The sequence below is a fragment of the Rhinolophus ferrumequinum genome, chromosome 22 (assembly GCF_004115265.2).
Source record: "Rhinolophus ferrumequinum isolate MPI-CBG mRhiFer1 chromosome 22, mRhiFer1_v1.p, whole genome shotgun sequence".
Taxonomy (NCBI): Eukaryota; Metazoa; Chordata; class Mammalia; order Chiroptera; family Rhinolophidae; genus Rhinolophus; species Rhinolophus ferrumequinum.
This window is the reverse complement of record NC_046305.1, coordinates 40,190,695-40,208,993: the sequence shown is the minus strand read 5'-3', so window position 1 is coordinate 40,208,993 and position 18,299 is coordinate 40,190,695. Positions and strand designations below refer to the sequence as shown.

Here is an 18,299-nt window from a genome sequence, read left to right as displayed (position 1 = left end):
CACCATTGCTTTTCCCTCTCTTTTGCTTTTTGTCCTATGTCCTGAAATGTCTCAGGCCTTAGTCCTTGGACCTCATTGCTACTTAGACTCACCCTAGAGCCAGGTTGTTTTACTCAGTCTCATGACTTTATAAACCATCTATGTGCTAATCTTTCCAAAATAGTTATTTCCAGCCTGAACCAACTCCCCAGTCAGTTAGTGAGGCTTCATTCAGACTAACATACTCAGTGGCCTTTTTAATGTCTCCACTTGGACATTTAACATCAAGTTTAACATGTGCAAAATCGAGTTATTTGGTCACCTTCCCAAACCTGCTACTCACCCAGGCAGCTCACGCTATCTCAATAAACAACAATTCTACTCCTCCAATTACTTAGCTCGAAATTCCTGAAGTTGTTTTTGACACCTTTCATTTTCTCATCCCTGACAACTAATCCATTAACAGATCCTCTGGCTGTGCTTTTAAAATACATTCTAAATCTCACCACCTCTCACCATCTCATCCTTAAAGGTACCATAACCCCCACCTGGATTGTTGCTGCTGTCTCCAAACTGCTCTCCTGGCTTCCATCTTTGTGATAGTCTCCTTTCCACACAGCAGTCAGAGTAACTCTTTCAAAATTTAAATTAGGTTACGACATCCCTCTGCTCATAACCCTAATGGTTCCCCATGTCATTCAGATTAACAGAGTTTGAACTCTTTCATTCTCCATTGATAGGGTCCCTGGCTTCCCTGGGGGGCTCACTGCTATCACTCTCTTCCTTACTCATTGTAAAAGGTCTCCATGTTGCTCTGCAAATGTGCCAAGAACTTCCCCAGGGCCTTTGCACTTGCTGTTACCTCTATCTGGAATATTCCCCCCCGCCCCACCACAGGTGTCCCTATGACTTGCTTCCTCACTTTGTTTTTAGTTCTTTGCTCAAAGAAAATCCTGTGACCACTCTGAAATAACAGCCCTAGACCAAATCACAATAATCCCCCAATTTTCTAATCCTGTTTAATTAGGCTTTAATCTTTATAGTACCTGAAATTATATTCAAAAAATATTCTCCCCCATACTCCGATTGCAAATACATGAATGCAGACCTTGTCTGTTTTGTTCACAGTTGTAATCACAGAGCACAAAACATCACCTGACATGTACTGAGCACTCAAAAAAAATATTGAATGAATTAAGCAATCAGTGATGATCCTGAGGCACTTTCCTTTGGGAGTCACAGGAAAACACAGAGGAAAGTTATTTTTAAATTCATTCCCCCACCACTCCAATTCCATTAGAGTCTGGCTATAGACTATAAAGTGTTTAAAAAAACAAGATATAACTGAGTTAGTGATTATTTTAGCAGAGTTGACTATATGTCTACTCAGGTCAACTTAGGTAGGAAAAACCATATTTCCAAAAATTGCTATAGCTTTATATAGTTTCTCAATCTCAAATTGCATTGTAGACTACATATATTTTTTTCAGATACGTTTTAACGTATTTCCTCAAAAATAAGACCTAGCCGGACAATCAGCTCTAAGGCGTCTTTTGGAGCAAAAATTAATATAAGACCCGGTTTTATTTAACTATGATATAAGACTGGGTATAATATAATATAATATAATATAATATAATATAATATAATACTGGGTCTTATATTAATTTTTGCTCCAAAAGATGCATTAGAGCTGACTGTCCGGCTAGGTCTTATTTTCGGGGAAACACGGTAATTACTGTTGTGTAAACAAAGCTAATGGGGGTCTCCAAAGCTCACCTACATACTGGGGCACAGCAGATACTGCAATATTTCTGAGAACCACCTTGTACCAGGGGAAATGGATGAGGCCCAGGCCTGCAAAGTCTAATGCATTGTTTCTCAACCTTGGCACTAGTGACATTTTGGGCCAAATCATTCTTTGTTGTCCTGTAGATTGTAGGATATTCAGAAGCTTCCCTGGTCTCTACCCACTAGATGCAGTAGAAACTAGTTGTGACAACCAAAAGTCACCTGGGGGGGCAAAATCCTCCATATATTATATGATATCATATAAGGCAGTTATGATAACATAGTCCTCAGTAATTGGTTAGTCAAAAAGCAATAAAAGCTAGAAGTGTTTTAGAAGAGGGAGTGTTTAAAGTTGGCTTTCTAGGTCAGGAAAGAACCAATCCTCTTCTAAGGTTTAGAGACTCTTTCTGATAGGAATTACAGGAAAACAAAAAGTTGGAAAGAAAGAGAATGGAAGAAAAAGAATGTAAAGGAGATGGTTAAATATCCCCTTGGTGCCTTCTTTTTCACTGTTCCCCAGGCTGCCTCTGATTACATTATTACATTACCTAAGTAAATATAAGATAAAGTACTCTGACTGTGGCATAGGTAGATTTTTTTTTTCTTTTGACCTAATTTTAGTCACTCAAAAAGGAAGGATTTAGGGAACAGACTTTAGATAGACAGGAGGTGAATGAATTCAAACTCTAAAAATTATTTTCCCTTCACTGCATTAATAGTCATCAGGACTCCAAAGGGTGGGAATGAAACGTTTTCCTGGTCCTTACCCCACCCCAACCCCCACGCTACCTTGTGTAGCTCGTGAAACTCTTCCATACACATCACTGGATGATGGTGTGGATTTTTCTATGATAATTCTACCTCTTGAGGTGGCCTATTCCTGCCACCAGTGATGTGTTTGGATCTTATCAGTGTTGTGACACCAAGATATCAGAGATTCAATGAGGTAAGGTCAAATTCCAGGTCAAGAGGTCTCTTGTCTATTCAGCCTGCTTGAGATGACATAAGAGATGGACTTTGTAAAAGTCCCTATTGCTTCCTCTCTCCTTCACGTCCTTGGTTTCTTTGTGTAGATTTGCATATTATAGATTAGGAATGATGTCCCCACCGTGGCCTCCATGATTGCCTTACGATGTATACGCACATGTACCCACACAGGCTTGATAACCTACCAGCTGGTCCTTCTCTCTTCCTAAATGACTTATTTCCCCAGGTTTCAAATCCATTTGGAAACCCCTCAAAAGGGTGTTTTTAATGTTCAATATGTGAAAGCATATTGTGAGGAAAGTTTAAGGCATGGTTTAAATACTACCGGTTTTGCTTTTCCCATCTTCTGACCACTTTCCTCTTTTTCGCTATATGCCACAGAAGGAACAATTCAATGTTGATTAAAATCTAAAAAAGGATTTGACTAAATTCAATAGGGAAGCTACTATGGTCATTTTCACCAAGTGGGTCAAACTAAATTTATATTTTGCTAACAAATACATTTATTTGTAGGAGGTGTTTCCTTAAAAAAAAAAAAAAAAAAGGAAAATCATAACATATGCCCAACAGTCAAGGGTGGAAAACAAGACACACCTGTCGCATAGCACATTTAAAGGAAAATGGTGAAATAGAAACAAGAGTCTTTATGTTTCCTGAAAAATCTTCATTCTGTGAATGACAGATGCTACTTGGAATGGGCCATTCATGAGTCACAGTAGAGATACTGCTCGTTTTCATATAAAGACAGTAATATAATTATTATTTTCAGGTCATAATCCATGCTTAACCCAGTGCAAATCTTCACTGGTATTTACTCAGATTCATTCTGAATAATGTTTGTAAGTAGAAATTCCAAGGTTATTTCATTTGTTACAAAGCCAAATGGGCACCAGACCTGGAACCTGCCATTCTGTTCTCATGAAAAGCATCCTTGAAACTCACTCTCAGTGAGTCTCCATATTTTCAATGCAAATGAATAACAATGTTCATAGTCTAACATTCATGTTCTAAACAGGAACCTAAACTGTTATAATTTTTATTCACACATTAATCTTTCAGAAAACAAATGTTGCAGCATTTTTAATTTGCAGCAATCAAATTCTTGAGTGAAGCTTTTTTTCCCCTCTTACAGATGACATTCTCAGTACTTTTTGATGCATTGATCAATATCAGTCAACATGCCTCACCGATAAGCTGATGGGTACACTTCACAGATATTCCAGATTCATACAGTGCAATGTTTCACAACACATAACACCATGAAATCACTGTATGAATCCAAGAATTCCTACCTCTCTTGTGGTTTGCAACTTGAACAGAAGAAACTGTTGACAAAGCTACTTTGGGAGCAACTGGATAGGTTTAAAAGAATGAACAGCACATTAGAAGCAATAGTGAAACGTTCAAACTGTAATAACTTATCATCCACCCACTTGAAAAGTAGCCCTAAATGAAGAGACTGTGTCTGTTATTTCTGAGAGTTTGTTGCAATCACAAAGGAAGTCTTCTACTTGGTTGAAATGGTTTAACATTGTCAGAAATAAAGTTTAGAAGCTTTATTTTTAGAGGCAAATAGAATTACCATTTAAATCAAGTAACCAGCGATATAAAGATTATTCTAGTAACAATATAGATATTGGGATCCCCTATTGTCCCTCTCTTAAAATAACACGTGTTGTTGAGTTAATCAGCAATATCATTGCCTCAGTTCACCATGTCATTTTCTCTGTGTAACCATAAGCTCATTTACGTATAAATCAGTTACACTGCTTTTGTTGAAATGATCAGACATCACAGAACAGAATCATAATGGTCCACCATTCTGTGGCATCTGGACCTCATCTAAATCATCTTCAATCTGTCCACCTTTCAAAAGTGTAGTGTTCTCCTCAACATTTATTACCTTTGTGATGATATTGGTTTGTTAATGGCAGGGATTTCTCTCTAAGTTGGCCTGCCATTTCTTTTCCAATTATTCCTGAAGAGTTGCTTGTGAACAGCAAAACCAGGATAGAGCCTGATGCTCTCTGCAGATGTGGACAAGATAAATTGTGGGTGCACAGAACTGGCCTCTGCTGGAAAGTGCACCTTTAGCTAGAATTTCAAGTTCAAGCACTTGATTCAACTGTGCTGCTTCTCAAATCAATTCATTTGAACTCATTATCTACAGTCTAAAAATGTGAAGCTGGCATTAACTAAAGACATTTCTGAAAGCTTTTAGTCCTGTGACACTCACAGAAAACATAGCAAAATAATTAAATGGGTCTGTTTCAGGTTGTGAACAATGCATAATTTTGTTCATCTCAACACTTACTGTGGAGAAGTGTTAAGTATTAGATCCTGTCATGTATAATTTGTTGAACTATGGAATTCAGTGGGAAATACTGAGTGACCTTTCACTGAAGATGCTCTCATTGAACTTGCCAAGGAATAAAGTCACTAAACCTCCCCCTGAATCCTCATAGAAATCTACTAATAGGGGTGAGCTTGAGCTGTATTTCTTTCACATGTATGTGCAGAAACTTGAAAATATTCATTTGGAGCAGATGATTAAGATACTTCTATTTACTAGTAATATATGTATCTAGGACAGTCTCGATTTCATCACTCTGATCAAGGACTGAAAATGCAGCCCTTCCAATTTGACTCCTCAACAAATTGCTAATATATTTTGTTTTGCTTAGCAGCTATTTCCTGGTTCCTCCTTTTGCTCATTTCCTCCTCCATCTGTATTCATTAGAGTTTAAAAGAAACATCCTGTATATAATGAAGGAAGGTGGAAGCCAAAGATGTGCCTTTTTTCTTCTTTTTTGAGAAGGAAGAAGGCAAAAGAATACAATTTTCATAGAAAATAAACTCGTACTTATACATGTCTATCTATAGGCTAGATGTCAATTTGAATTCAACATTCCACTGCATCTTATGAATTTGGTTGCCCAGTTTTTAAAAGTTCTATTTCTTCCTGTTTGTCTTTCTATTATGTACTTTCTTTTTATTGTTGATGTTAGAAGTCAGAAAATAATGACTGCTATAAGGACAGACAGAACACAAATTGCTTTTAATGCTGGTAGAAATTATTGCTAATTCATAAACTATTACAAGTGGGAAAGCCCCAACAGAGAAAATATACTGTGATATGGGAGGGAAGGAGAGAGAGGAGAGAGAGAGAGAGAGAGAGAGACAGAGAGAGAGAGAGAGACAGAGAGAGAGAGAGAGACAGAGAGAGAGAGAGAGAGACAGAGAGAGACATAGAGAGACAGAGAGAGAGAGAGACAGAGAGGGAGAGAGCGAGAGAGAGGAGTTCCAAATTTTTAAGTCAATATAGAGCAAAAGTAATTAAAAAAAAAAAAAAGAAAAGAAAGTCTCCTTAGGGGTTGCAATACTGCCTTTACATTTATTTTCCTCAACCCTCAATACAACTGACATATTAGTTTATTTAAGAGAACCAAAAGGGAGACTGTGGAAGGACGCCTGTGGCACTCACAAGTTTTTAAGACTTATTATTTGTACTCACACACTGTGATAGCGACAGAACTCTAGGCTTTTCTTGGGACTGATATACAATGTAAATTTAATAAAGTGCTTATAACTTCTATGCCACTTAATTTTTTCCTACATCTTTCACTACGTTTCTGGGACACTCTCCATATTAGAAAAAATATTCGAATCATGATTCTTTTGGAGACGTGGCATTTATAATAAGGCTCTTATTCAGTGCCAGAATGATAGTATATGGGATTTTCCCCCTAAACATGTGGGATTTTCTATCAGTAGGAATTTTACATGCTCCTACCTTGTTTTGGGTTAGAAACCTCAAGGGAAGAAATATTCGGCCATATCGTATTAAACTTGGGAGGATCTGCATGCATCAGGAAAAATCAGGGCATGTTATTTTCAGCTATCATGTCATTTGGTCTAAACAGAAAATCATATGGACAAAGACACAAACCACACATCTTAACTTGGCTGTGATGCACTTAACAAAACATGACTCCGGCACCAAACGAGAGCAAGCAATTGATGATTCCCAAAACATTGAATGGACATTAAATATAGAACACCTTCCCTAACCAACCCATATACACTGTCTTTTGCAAAAGACTGTTCTTACACATAACCAAATAGGGACTTCAGCACTTCAAACCTTATACAAAGCTAGTGCCTGAAACTGGAAGATAATGAGAAAGAAATAATTTCTCACTTGAGGATCTCAGTCTCTGCAATTTATATTTACAGATATGAACTGGCTGCATTAGTCTTTTGTGAGCAATTCTTCGGGGGTATGTTTTAAGTGTGAGCCATTATCTCTGCAAACAAGTGGATTTATTTCCTATTTTTGTTTATGTGATTTCTTAGAGAAAAAAAGAGAGGGATTACTGTGGTTCTGGCTTAAGGAGAATAGTCCAAGGTGCCTCTCATCACATCTCAGGCTTGCACGAATGGATGCACATATGTTTTCATGATGTTTTTACCTAAAAAATATGTTTCTAGAGACATTGGTTCCAATCTAAAAATAAATATGAGCATTGTTAATTCAATACTTTCTTTCTTGTTAATTCAATACTTTCTTTCTTGTACTTTCTTTCTTAGATTCACCAGTATGAAAAAAAAATGACTCTGGAAACGCAGGAGAACAGCCAGGTTTAGGACTGGATGCTTTAAAAATATTTTTGCTAAGGTGCACAGGCCATGACAAGAAAAGCAGTCATCTCATGACTCCAATCTACCAGCCACTGAGATCAACTCAAAACCACATCTTTTGCGTGGTCCTTTGGGACCACCCAGGTTCACAAGGAGAGCCTTTAATTCTAAACTCTATCTAGCATGTCACTGTGCTCCTGACTTCTCATTGCTACGGATAAACATGAGTTTTAATATTGCTAGCTTAAATGTCATACATCCATTTCTCGTCTCCGTAATTGGATTGGATCTCTTTGAGGAAGGGCAAAGCCTTGCAGAAGGCCTCAGTAAATATCTAATAGTTGAATAATTGATATCAAGTGGTTAGGCTACTAAATAGGTATTCTCAGATTGTTTCCTCCATAATTAGATTAGAGCAAATAACCTTCTTGTAAGACATGGAACTTTCACTATAACTTTGGTTTTCAAATATTTGACAACAGAAATCTTTATGTTAATATTATTATATCTGTCAAGATTTATGAATGAAAACAGCATGCAACAACTTTCCACATCTGTATTCAGGTGTTACTAAATAGATACTTGGTAGCAAGTAGCAAAATATGCAAGTTGTAGACTGAATGTTGCTTTTCACTTGAGCATTTGGGTGGTGGGTAGCTAGTGAATGAATAGAACAAGCCTACTTGGACGGTGATAATCACTTTTGAAAAACGATCAATTTGCATTTTCAGGGAATTAATATAATTTCTAGAAATTGTTTATTTAGAAAAAATTTCAAACCATTGTTATGGTTTTATATAGAAAAGTCTTTATGTTATGAACATCAAATTAAGAGAAATTTAGTTTGTTGAAATGGTTCTCTCCGTCCTTCTCCTGTAGGAGAGGCAAATCCAGGTCATAAGTGGGGGTGATGTTTACAAATTTAATGTTAAGTTTCAGTGACTGGTTTGTCTTGATGAAATGAAAGTAATATAATAATATGATTGTTTTGTCAATAAGCTTTACGAAGAAATTTAAGGCAAAAATTTTACACTCTATCAATTTAGAAGTGAATTTTGAAAATTCACTTCATAAATTAAACTTTACTCCATTTTCCAATATGTTAAATGTTTGCTCATGCCTATATTTTAGTTACTTTTTTCTTAGTGTTTTGTGATTCCCCCCACCCCAGGATGCTGAGGTTCCATTTTAAGGATCTTCCCACATGTATAAAAATTAATGTAGGTCATTCTCCTTTTGAATTGTAAACTACTTGATCTGTATGGAATTATCAAGATTGACACCTCAGTTACAATCTGATACCCACATAGAATATAATTTTCTTTTGCGTTGCGCACTTAAGAAAGTTTCTTGGGGATGGTGGGGGGGAGGGTAGTCCTTGTATTTGCCTGGGAATATAATTAGACATGTTTTTCCAAATAATTTTTATTATGTGGGAAGCTCAACCTTCTTGAACAATTAAAACTCAGAACCACCAGCAGTCATCATGTGAAAATCCTAATCTAATCTATACATATCTCCAGTGGAACAAAATTGTAGGTGTTATGTCTTCCTTGGGAATACAAATGTCCTGGGGAAAAAAAATATTGAAATCTGAAGCCCATAAATTCCTATAGCATGTTACTGTCTGTGCATACATGTTTTAATATTTGGCCATCACGAGATTTTAAATTTAATATCTCATTTTAATTTTTAAAAGTTCTTTTTGTTTTATAATTGTAAGGAAAATAGAATTAGCCAGTTATTCTCGGGTTACTATTGTTATTCTACGATCCTGGCACATATAAATATTCAATCAATATTACTAAGACATGTTTAATTCCCAGAAGTAAATTAGGCACATTGGAGTCCATATTAATAGTATAATTGAGACAAATTCTATGTATCCAATTCTAATAAAAAGTCTTTGCATAACATGAAGCCTCAGAATTTTTTTTGCCAGTGGGTCCCTTGTCTGAGTAGTTAGAAATTGCAAATAAAAAAATTATAATAGATCAACAGTATTTGTGTTGTCTCTTCAGGTGAACTGTTGCAGAATTTGTTAATTTCATTCTTTCATGAATTAACCAGGGGACATCTTTGGGTCCATACGAAGGTCACAGTGTGGTAGTTTGTTGCAAGGCAAAGGGCACTAGGAGTCAGAAGATCAGGGGTCTGGTACCAGTTCTGCTACTGAAGGGCAGTCTGGCTGTTAATTTCTCTGGACTTCAGTTTTCTTATCTGTCAGATAAAGGTGCTGGACTAAAAGATCTGTAAGGTTCCTCTCAGCTCTATTAAGTTCCATCACTCTGGTGTCTCTCATGGCCCTGCAGGGTCACGCTAAGATTCATGGAAGGAGAAAGGCTGTTGGGATGAGGCACAAGCTCCTTGGAGAATCTAGGGGATGAAGAGTTCCCTGTGTGAAGGAAGAATTATGGCTGTATGCTGTGACTGCGGACCTTTTGACTGTCATGGTGAAACCCATACTGGAGCTGAGAAATTATTTCTGGGCTGAGGGGAAGGATCACCATATGTGTCCAATGGAATTGTAGATGGCCAATCATTCAAGAATAGTCTTTTATAAAAATCCCTTCTTCTTAAGGATCCTGGCCCCATACAGCTGGGAAAATGGTCTGGACTCCAAAGACTGGCTCTGGAAGTATGGAGACCACATAGCATACTCCACAACTGCCCCCTTTATAAAGAAACAAAATAGCTGAAAGACTCATCAGATGCTATTACTCTACTGTCCTTGGTTTTTCAAATTACATCTATGGGAAACCTAGAAAATATCGATTAAGATACAGTGCATGTAAATAGAGTTCCGCCTGGATTCGAATCCCAGCTCTGTCACTTGGACGAGTTCCTTAACTTCTCTGTGTCTAAACTTTCTCATTTATAAAAAGGGGATGCTGGTTGTTGTCGGGCCTGAATGAGTTAATATTTGCTTGTCATTGTACTGAAAATTCAATAAATGCTAGCTCTTATTATTCTAATTGTGGTTGCTGTTGTGATAAAAATCAGATTACCCTAGTATAAACAGTTCCTGCTGAATTAAAGTTGAAAAAATATGTGCTCCCTGTATTTTTTCCAATTTTAATTGTTCCCAAAAGTGAGTGATTCTGATATATAAAAAAATCTCACTTAAGATATAACTTACTTTAGGGAATTATCGCATCCTAGGCCCTACATCAATTAATACTACTGCTCAGAAAGCAATAGAAATTATTTTGGAACACTGTGAAAAAGATTTTATTTTTAACATTTAAACACAAAATGTTAATTTCCAAGTTTCTTTCTGTTTAGAAGTACATCAGTTTAGATTAAGAATCAAATATCTTACCCAATTTTTTTTTTTTAATTAATGAGAGAACTTAGAAAACTGTTATGTGACAATTTGGTTGTGGCACTTGGATTTCATTTTCATGAATCAGAAAAACAGAAACTAGTCATGAAAATGAGGCTTTGGAAGAAAGCTTTTCTCTTCTGTGCCCCAAGGGAAATTGTGCTACAAGTTGGAAAGAACTACGTTAAAATTGCTAAATCTAACCATCTACTGCTGACTTCATATAGTGTATCAAGCTAAAAAGCGAGCTTGAAGCAGGTTAAAAACTTTCTTTTCTTTCTTTCTTTCTTTTTTTTACATTAAGAAAGCTTTAGAGGTAGGGTTGTTTTAGAATATTAAGTAGTCTTCTATCATATATGGCATTCACTTAGCAAGAACTGTAGACACCTTTCAACTCACTTCGTGTACACCCTTTAAAAACAGAGTAAAATGTGACCATGCTTTCCCATCTGTGTTTTCTAGAACAGTCCACCATGTACTATTTCATATTTTAGTAATTTAATCAAATGAGAAGGCACATTCTAATGTCATGGTAAAGGGTAAGGAGTCCTCATTTAGCACTTGGGCACTGAGCCGGACTCCTACCTTGGCCACTATCCAGATGAAAGACAATTCATGTAAGTCTTAATTAGTTGCCTTATCTGTAAAATGATGATGTTGGATCCGTGCTCTTTAAGTTTACTAAAAACTTTTTACATAACTACATTTTTGACAAAACTAAAAAGTTTTTACATAACTTTTTGGTTTTTAAAATATGGTGGGAAACAGGGTGCCGCCATGAATAGGAAAAGCCACAGAGGGAATATTATGAGCTGTCATTAAACATCCTTCTTCCAGGAATGATGAGAAAATTATCAGGTGGAGACAAAGTCACAGGGTCCCTTTGGGTTTATACAATGACTGCTGTTGTTCCTCAGGGAATCTGGAAACATCATTGATGCCTAGAAAGGAATCTATAGAAAACCCTAAAGCTCTCCAGATGAAATCCCCAGGGCCTTGAAGGTAATCTGACCATCTTCACAGCAAGCTGCCTACTCTTAGAAATACAGCCTCATTAAACTGGTGGGGAAGATACAGTTTAATGTCACAGTGGTAGTTCTGTCCTTGAGATGACGCACAGAATTTTATTTTGCTGTAAGCGACTATCCTGATAAGAAAAAAAATTGGATTTTTACTGTCACAGAATATATACAAACATGTTTTGCAATTTGCATAGCTAATTTCATGAACTGTCCCATATTCTATAACACCAGGGGTGCCAAAAAAATGTCTACAAGTGGACACTTTGGTCAACGTTGCTCAAGCAGTAGTTCGCTGTAATCAGAAGTGTCTGGACACTGATGGTAACCACTTTGAGCACCTCTTGTAATTGCAGAAGTCAAACGAGACTTGTATTCATCTTTTGTTATTGGTATATATTGAGTATTACAATTTTAATAGTTTTTTCCTTTCTTAAAATGTGTATACATATTTTTGGCACCCTCTGTATACTTGACATCTATACATTTCCCCTCTTCCTCAGCATATTAAGGATGTATGGTGCTAGAGGAAGGGCATATTTTAATGTGGGGAGGGTCACAGTCCCCTCTCCCCTGTCCTCAGATGTGATGCCTATAATTTGACAACACAGCGAGGTACCAGAAAATTAATTTCTGTTTTTCTCCAGGACGCTAAAGTTCCCTGCACAGAAAAGGAACAATTTAGGGATCCACAGCTTCATCCTAGGATCTTTCAGAGATTTTGGCAAATCTTTAAGTTAGGAATTTCCAGATGCCCCCACATAGAGATAATAGCAAAGGCACAGATATCAGCTCACACTTAAATTCACCTGGTAAAAGATTCATACATGAAAAAAAAAAAGAATTTGCTCAAGGTGGGAAACCGTTGTCATTCAAGATTGCTAAACCTCTTGGAATTCTTTTTATTTATTTATTTTTTTCAGGTAGGGGAATACTTCCTCCTCCTTCATTGACATATTTGATTTATTCTTTAAAATGAAAGAAGCAGCTATGCCCTAATGTTCATTCAATTTTAGGATAACCACAAAGGTGTCATGGATGGGAAATGTTAGTTACACAAATGTGAAATGGATCAGTGATGAGGATACCGGGTACATGACAGAACAAAGTCCCAAAGGCATTTCACCTGGGACCTTAGCTTTCCTCCTGGAACATCAGCAAACAGTTCAAAATTAATGTAGTTCACCACGCACTTTGTTGTATAGCTACACAAGCCTGATCATTTTTTCCCTCATTATATAAAACCTAATTAGTTAAAGGGCAATTCAAATGAAACTTTTATTTGGGGGATTTAGAAGCATTAAAGCAAAAGGGAAGAAAACAAACACTGCAGCTCTCCGAGTAGCATGCAGAATTACCCACAACCCTTGGGTGGGGAAATGATTAACCGTGTTATTTCCTCGCAATCCAGGTTTCTACAGTAAATCGGTAGTGAACAAAAATATTTGGATGCTGCATGGAAAACAACTTTTACAAGATCTCCAACTGGCATCAACTGTTTTCAAGTATAAAAACATCTCTGGGCTTTCTCAACGGGCTGATGGATCCCTGCAGGTAGCAGTTCCGTTGTTTAATGGTCCTGCCAATTAAATCAAATTAGAGATGAATTTTCAGCTCTGTGATGAAGGCAATACTTATTATAAAAGAAAACAGGAACGTGGATTATTTCCCTTAAGTGAACTATTATTTCAAATTGAATAAGTTGGAGAGGAGGGGACAGCCAAATGCTTCCATCAATATTCTATGCTCTTCATACCATTATGTCAAACATTTGAAAGTGTTTTAAGGAATTAAAGTATACTCAGATTCACAAATTGTTTACATCTCTCTTCTCTTGTTGTGTTCTTAAGAAATATTTTGATTTATTAAAAAAATTCCATGTTTTTGAAATGGTGTTTTCCGATATGCTCTTTCATTTCAGTGGATGATGTACCTTTAAACTGACTCATCTGTCCTCTACTTTCTTAAGTGACAATCACCCACACGAAAGTATTTGCACATTAGGTCAAGTCCTGTTGTTCTAACTATGATCTTTGTAATATACTGTTTAACATACTTAGTGAAATCGCTTGCGTTTCAGGATTCAGGCTCACATAGTATATGTCAGAAGGTAATGATCACTTTAACAAAAACACCCACACCAAACCAACTATTAATTTGGACCATCAGCACCAACCGACAAAATGTTCACTTGGATAAAATTGTGACTGTGTACTTATAAGTGCATGATACATTTTGTATAAAGAAAGAACCTAAATGAATTACTAGCACATCAGGTAAAGTTAAAACAGAGTTCACAAGGCTCAAATGGCGACAGATCTATTTTGGGATTCATTAATTGCTGACAATATCACCAGTATTTTTTCAGCCATGGCCAAAGCACATCAAAATGACTGAGTTTTAAGTCAAGTACCTTTGGGATGATTGGAAAACCTATTTCCTAATAGATAGACAACAGCAGGTATAAATGACCTTAATGGGAAGTTTGTTTCAAAAACATTTTTAGCAGATGATCGGAAAGGATGACCCCTCTGTGCATGCATTTGAAACTTAATATAGGTGTTCACAGTTGGAGATCTATCCTGAAATCTAATATTAGGGCTCCAAAAGCTTTACTCATTGTGTACCTAGCATATGTATGTGAACTTATAGTTACATACATCAATAATTTACGTCGATAATATACCTCATTCATTTTCCTTGAGATACGCTTTGATGACGGGAGTCTTATGAAGGCTACATCTGTTGTAATGGCATCTTTCAACAGACTTGGTGGAGTTGTGTTCATTGATTCCTTCTTTGGAATAAGGGGAAAAGCTCTGGCCAGGCAGCTCCCTCTTCTCTGGCTGGTACCTTGGAAAACCCTACCCTCTAAAACAGGCAGTGAGTCACCTATGCATAAATTCGTGCCCTTCGGAGAAGAAAGTAACCCACCAGTGCACACAACCACCTTATGAGCCCACAAAGAAGGAATGATGCCATTAAAGTAGCCAGGGAGATACAATCGTGTTCGATGGTTTTATCATAAATCTCTTGACCTTAAAGCCGGGCAACAGGCAAGCTAGTCATGTGTGATGTTGGGTGACCCCTGCAGGTTCTTACATCCTGTTTGCTAAAGAAATCTGAGGAAACACCCGCTGCTCTCCAAGCACCACAGCCAGAGGCGTAATGAAGCCAGGGCACAAGCCATCACTTTGTTAGAGGGTTTGGGTTAGGTATCAAGGACCTCGATTTTCCTAGGTTCCTGATAATAAAGGTTAATCCATTTTCCAAAGGCACAACAAAGCATCCTTTCAGGTCACCAATGATTTCAAAATAAAAGAAAGCAAAACAAAACGGAATTTCCCGATTCGGTGTGTAAAAGGTCAACATCTGCTGATGCTCAGAGACGGGGCATGTGGTGGAGGCAGCCGGATGAGATGCTGAGTGAGCAGAACAGTCAGAGGCTCCATGCAACACACGACTGACACTCCGAACAGAAACACACCCCAGTGCCACAGAACTACTTCCCAGCCATCCATTTCTGAAACCTTTGACAGGCTATATCACCACAGCAGCCTCAATAACCTGTCTCAGCTTCCTTCCACGTGGTTCCCTTTTGCTCTAAAATGCACGTGCAAAGGCAATTGTCAAGGCCTGAAAGGAACACATTGTGGGGCAAAGACCCAGGCAAAGACCCTGGAAGATACGAAAGCAGAAAAATTAGACTATTAGAGGTGAACCTGTTCATTGGCAAGTTTGTAGCACTGATGTCTTCTCAACAAGATCACAAAGAGGATGCTGGAGCATTAGCTTGGTATCCAAATGGATGTGAACATTACTTCTATTTTCAAAGCAACTCATTTTCATGGAATTTAGCACAGCTAGTGCTTAACGAATCTGTGTCTGGGCCTATTCACAAGCTTAAGTAAACTGGGTTGAAGACCTGACTGTGCATTTATAAGAAGTGGGAAGTTGTTTTATATGAATTCTGAGAGTATTACTTTTTAGATGAATGGTGGGTATTGTGATGCTTCCACTGCTGCTGTTTACCTTGCAATCACCCCGCATGGCAGAGTTCATGTGACAAAGCCTGTGAGGGGTGAGACCACAGTGAAACTTCTTCTCTTCACGTACAGTGCATAAGCTCGGCTTCCTGAGTACCTTCTTTCTGATCAGTTATTCAGCAGCTGGGCAAAGGTGTTAGCCATCAGAGAGAGAGGGTGCAATGTATAGAAATATGTGAGATTCTGCTCTGAAAAGTTCTAGGGCATTTCCTTAATGAGCATTTCAGGATTATGTTGGACTGTCATTGTTTTCTATGTGAAGAGGAAGCTACAGTCTGATTCTCACATAATAGCTGGGAGAATGCTTTTTGCAATGGTATTGGACAAGTGTTCCATAGAGGGTTGAAGAGGCATCTCTCTTTCAATTGCTTACAATTCTACTAAAAGATTTCTTGCAGAAATTTCTAGTAGTCTGACTCCTAAATTCTGCATGTATTTTTTTTATATCCCTTCTCTAGCAAACTTAAACCTAAGTAGTCAGATAAACATGGATCACTGTATTTTAGGAGGGAGAAATGGACAGACTGATTATTTTTCTTCCTTCATTCCTCCAGAAAGACTAATGATCACAAACCTGCTTCTTTCAGGCCTTCACAAAGACTAAAGTTTAATGCATTAATAAAATTCCCTCCTCTGGGTTTCGTGGCATTTTCCTTGGGTTCTAATGAATATGCCTGAAGCATTCACTGGCATCCATTCTCTGCTTTTCTAAATTATGGTAGAAATCTATATCCAGTCCTAGGGAGAGAGTGCAATTTGTTTGTTGGTTACTAAGCATTGGTAAATAGGACTGTTTGTATTTTTGCTAAATGAGTCAAGGTTACCTAAGTAATTGCACCTCTGTAAAGGTAGCCTTCATTGATCAAAAGTAGTCAGGAAGACTGTGGCACTGCCATATCCACAAAAGAGTTCTACATAGATAACTATTTTATCTGTGTTCTCATCATATCTGTGCAGAGAACAAACACAACAATTCAATTCACAAAGAATATGCTCTCTTACATCAGAAATGGACACTGGGAAAATAGATCCGAGGAACTGAACAACAAAGCAAAGCTAGTCTAGACTTGGTTTGGTGATTTTTTTTTTTTTTTACTTACTACCAATACTGGAAATACTGGGGATACCTAGAGAAAAAGAAACAATAAAGAAAAGTTGTTAGACTTTTATTAGCACATGACATCTTTAACTCAATATAAACAAATCTCAGAAACTGAACACTTGATAACATTCAGATCATTAGGAAATATGCACAGAAAAAACCCAAAATATATTTCCATCCATCCAAATCATTTTGCTTTCATTCTAGAACCCCTGAACTCATCAGAGCTAGGAAATGAATGCTCAACTTCAACAGCTGGCTCAAGACAGCTTCATGAGATCAAACATTTTGTGTTTGCCTATAAGGTTAATGAACAGTTGTATGTGGTTCAAAACAGATATTAAATTACGCTTATGTTCTGGGCACAGAGTACCAAGTAGACACAACATAGACCTGAGCAAATATATCCTCATACTGCAATAGATCTCTTTAAATGTGTTATGAGATGCACGTGTTAGCTGATGAAAGTCATTTGGCACTTTATTTGATTAATTTCCCATAACCATCATTTTTATTCCTCTTTTGCTTGTCAGATATGTGGATTAAACTCTGTAATAGAAACTTAATTGAGCAGAATAACTCAAGAATACATTAGGTTGTTCATATTGATCATGGACTTCATTGATTTTTCAGCTTCTACTTTAATTTACAAGTTGTGCTAAGATGGTGGAACCATTTCAGAATACAACTGGATTTGGCATAACCATGGGAATGAATTTAGTGTGTATCCAGATGAAAACTCCTAGCTAAGAATCAAGGCACGGGAGCCAGGCTGCCTGGATTTGAAGCTTTACTCTTACACTCACTGACTGTATGACTTTGGGGCACGTTGCTTACACTCTCGGCTGTCTTCTGCCTTTTAGGATAGTTGCAAGGATTACATAAATTGATATATGTAAAGCACTCAGAGCATGCTGCCCGCTTGGCAGGTCGTATGTCCTATATCCATCTTTGCTATGATTACTAATATTGATTTAGTTGGCTCATCGAGCAAGCAACACTGTGATAGATATTGCTAATTAAAAGCCAGAGAGTTTTATTTTCTCCACTAAATTCAGGTAGTGGTGTGGGTGGAGCAGGAGATGGAAATCAGACAGAACTGAGTGATAGTCCTGTTTTGCAACTGACTAGCCGGGTGATTTTGGGCAAGTTCCCAGCCTCTACGCCTGTTTCCTCATCTGCAAAGGGGCTAATAATATCTACTGCATAGGGCTGCTGTGAGGATTGAATGAGATAATCCATAAAAATGTCTGACACATGGTACATAGTCGATAAATGATAGCTGTTAATGAGCTGTTCAGGCTTGTTCTCCACATGGCTGAAGTGTACTAACAGGTGGTAAATGTAGGAATCATTAAACTTCTATTTTAGTATTTATCTTTGAATGACTGCCCTCTGCTTATTTTTAA

At 37.4% G+C, this 18,299-nt stretch overlaps 1 protein-coding gene across 8 annotated transcripts in view; it reads right to left on the bottom strand.

Annotated features, from left to right (window-relative positions):
• Nucleotides 1–18,299, bottom strand: part of NTNG1 (netrin G1) — a 291,411-nt gene that overhangs the window by 54,216 nt on the left and 218,896 nt on the right. For 5 of the 8 annotated variants that reach the window (XM_033093310.1, XM_033093312.1, XM_033093318.1 and 2 more), the window contains one exon: nt 16,889–16,915. In XM_033093310.1, the coding sequence (XP_032949201.1) occupies nt 16,889–16,915 (27 nt within the window). Of the gene's footprint in view, nt 1–4,049; nt 4,110–6,550; nt 6,617–16,888; nt 16,916–18,299 lie in introns of all 8 variants that reach the window. The other 3 variants (XM_033093313.1, XM_033093317.1, XM_033093316.1) reach the window with 2 other exon arrangements.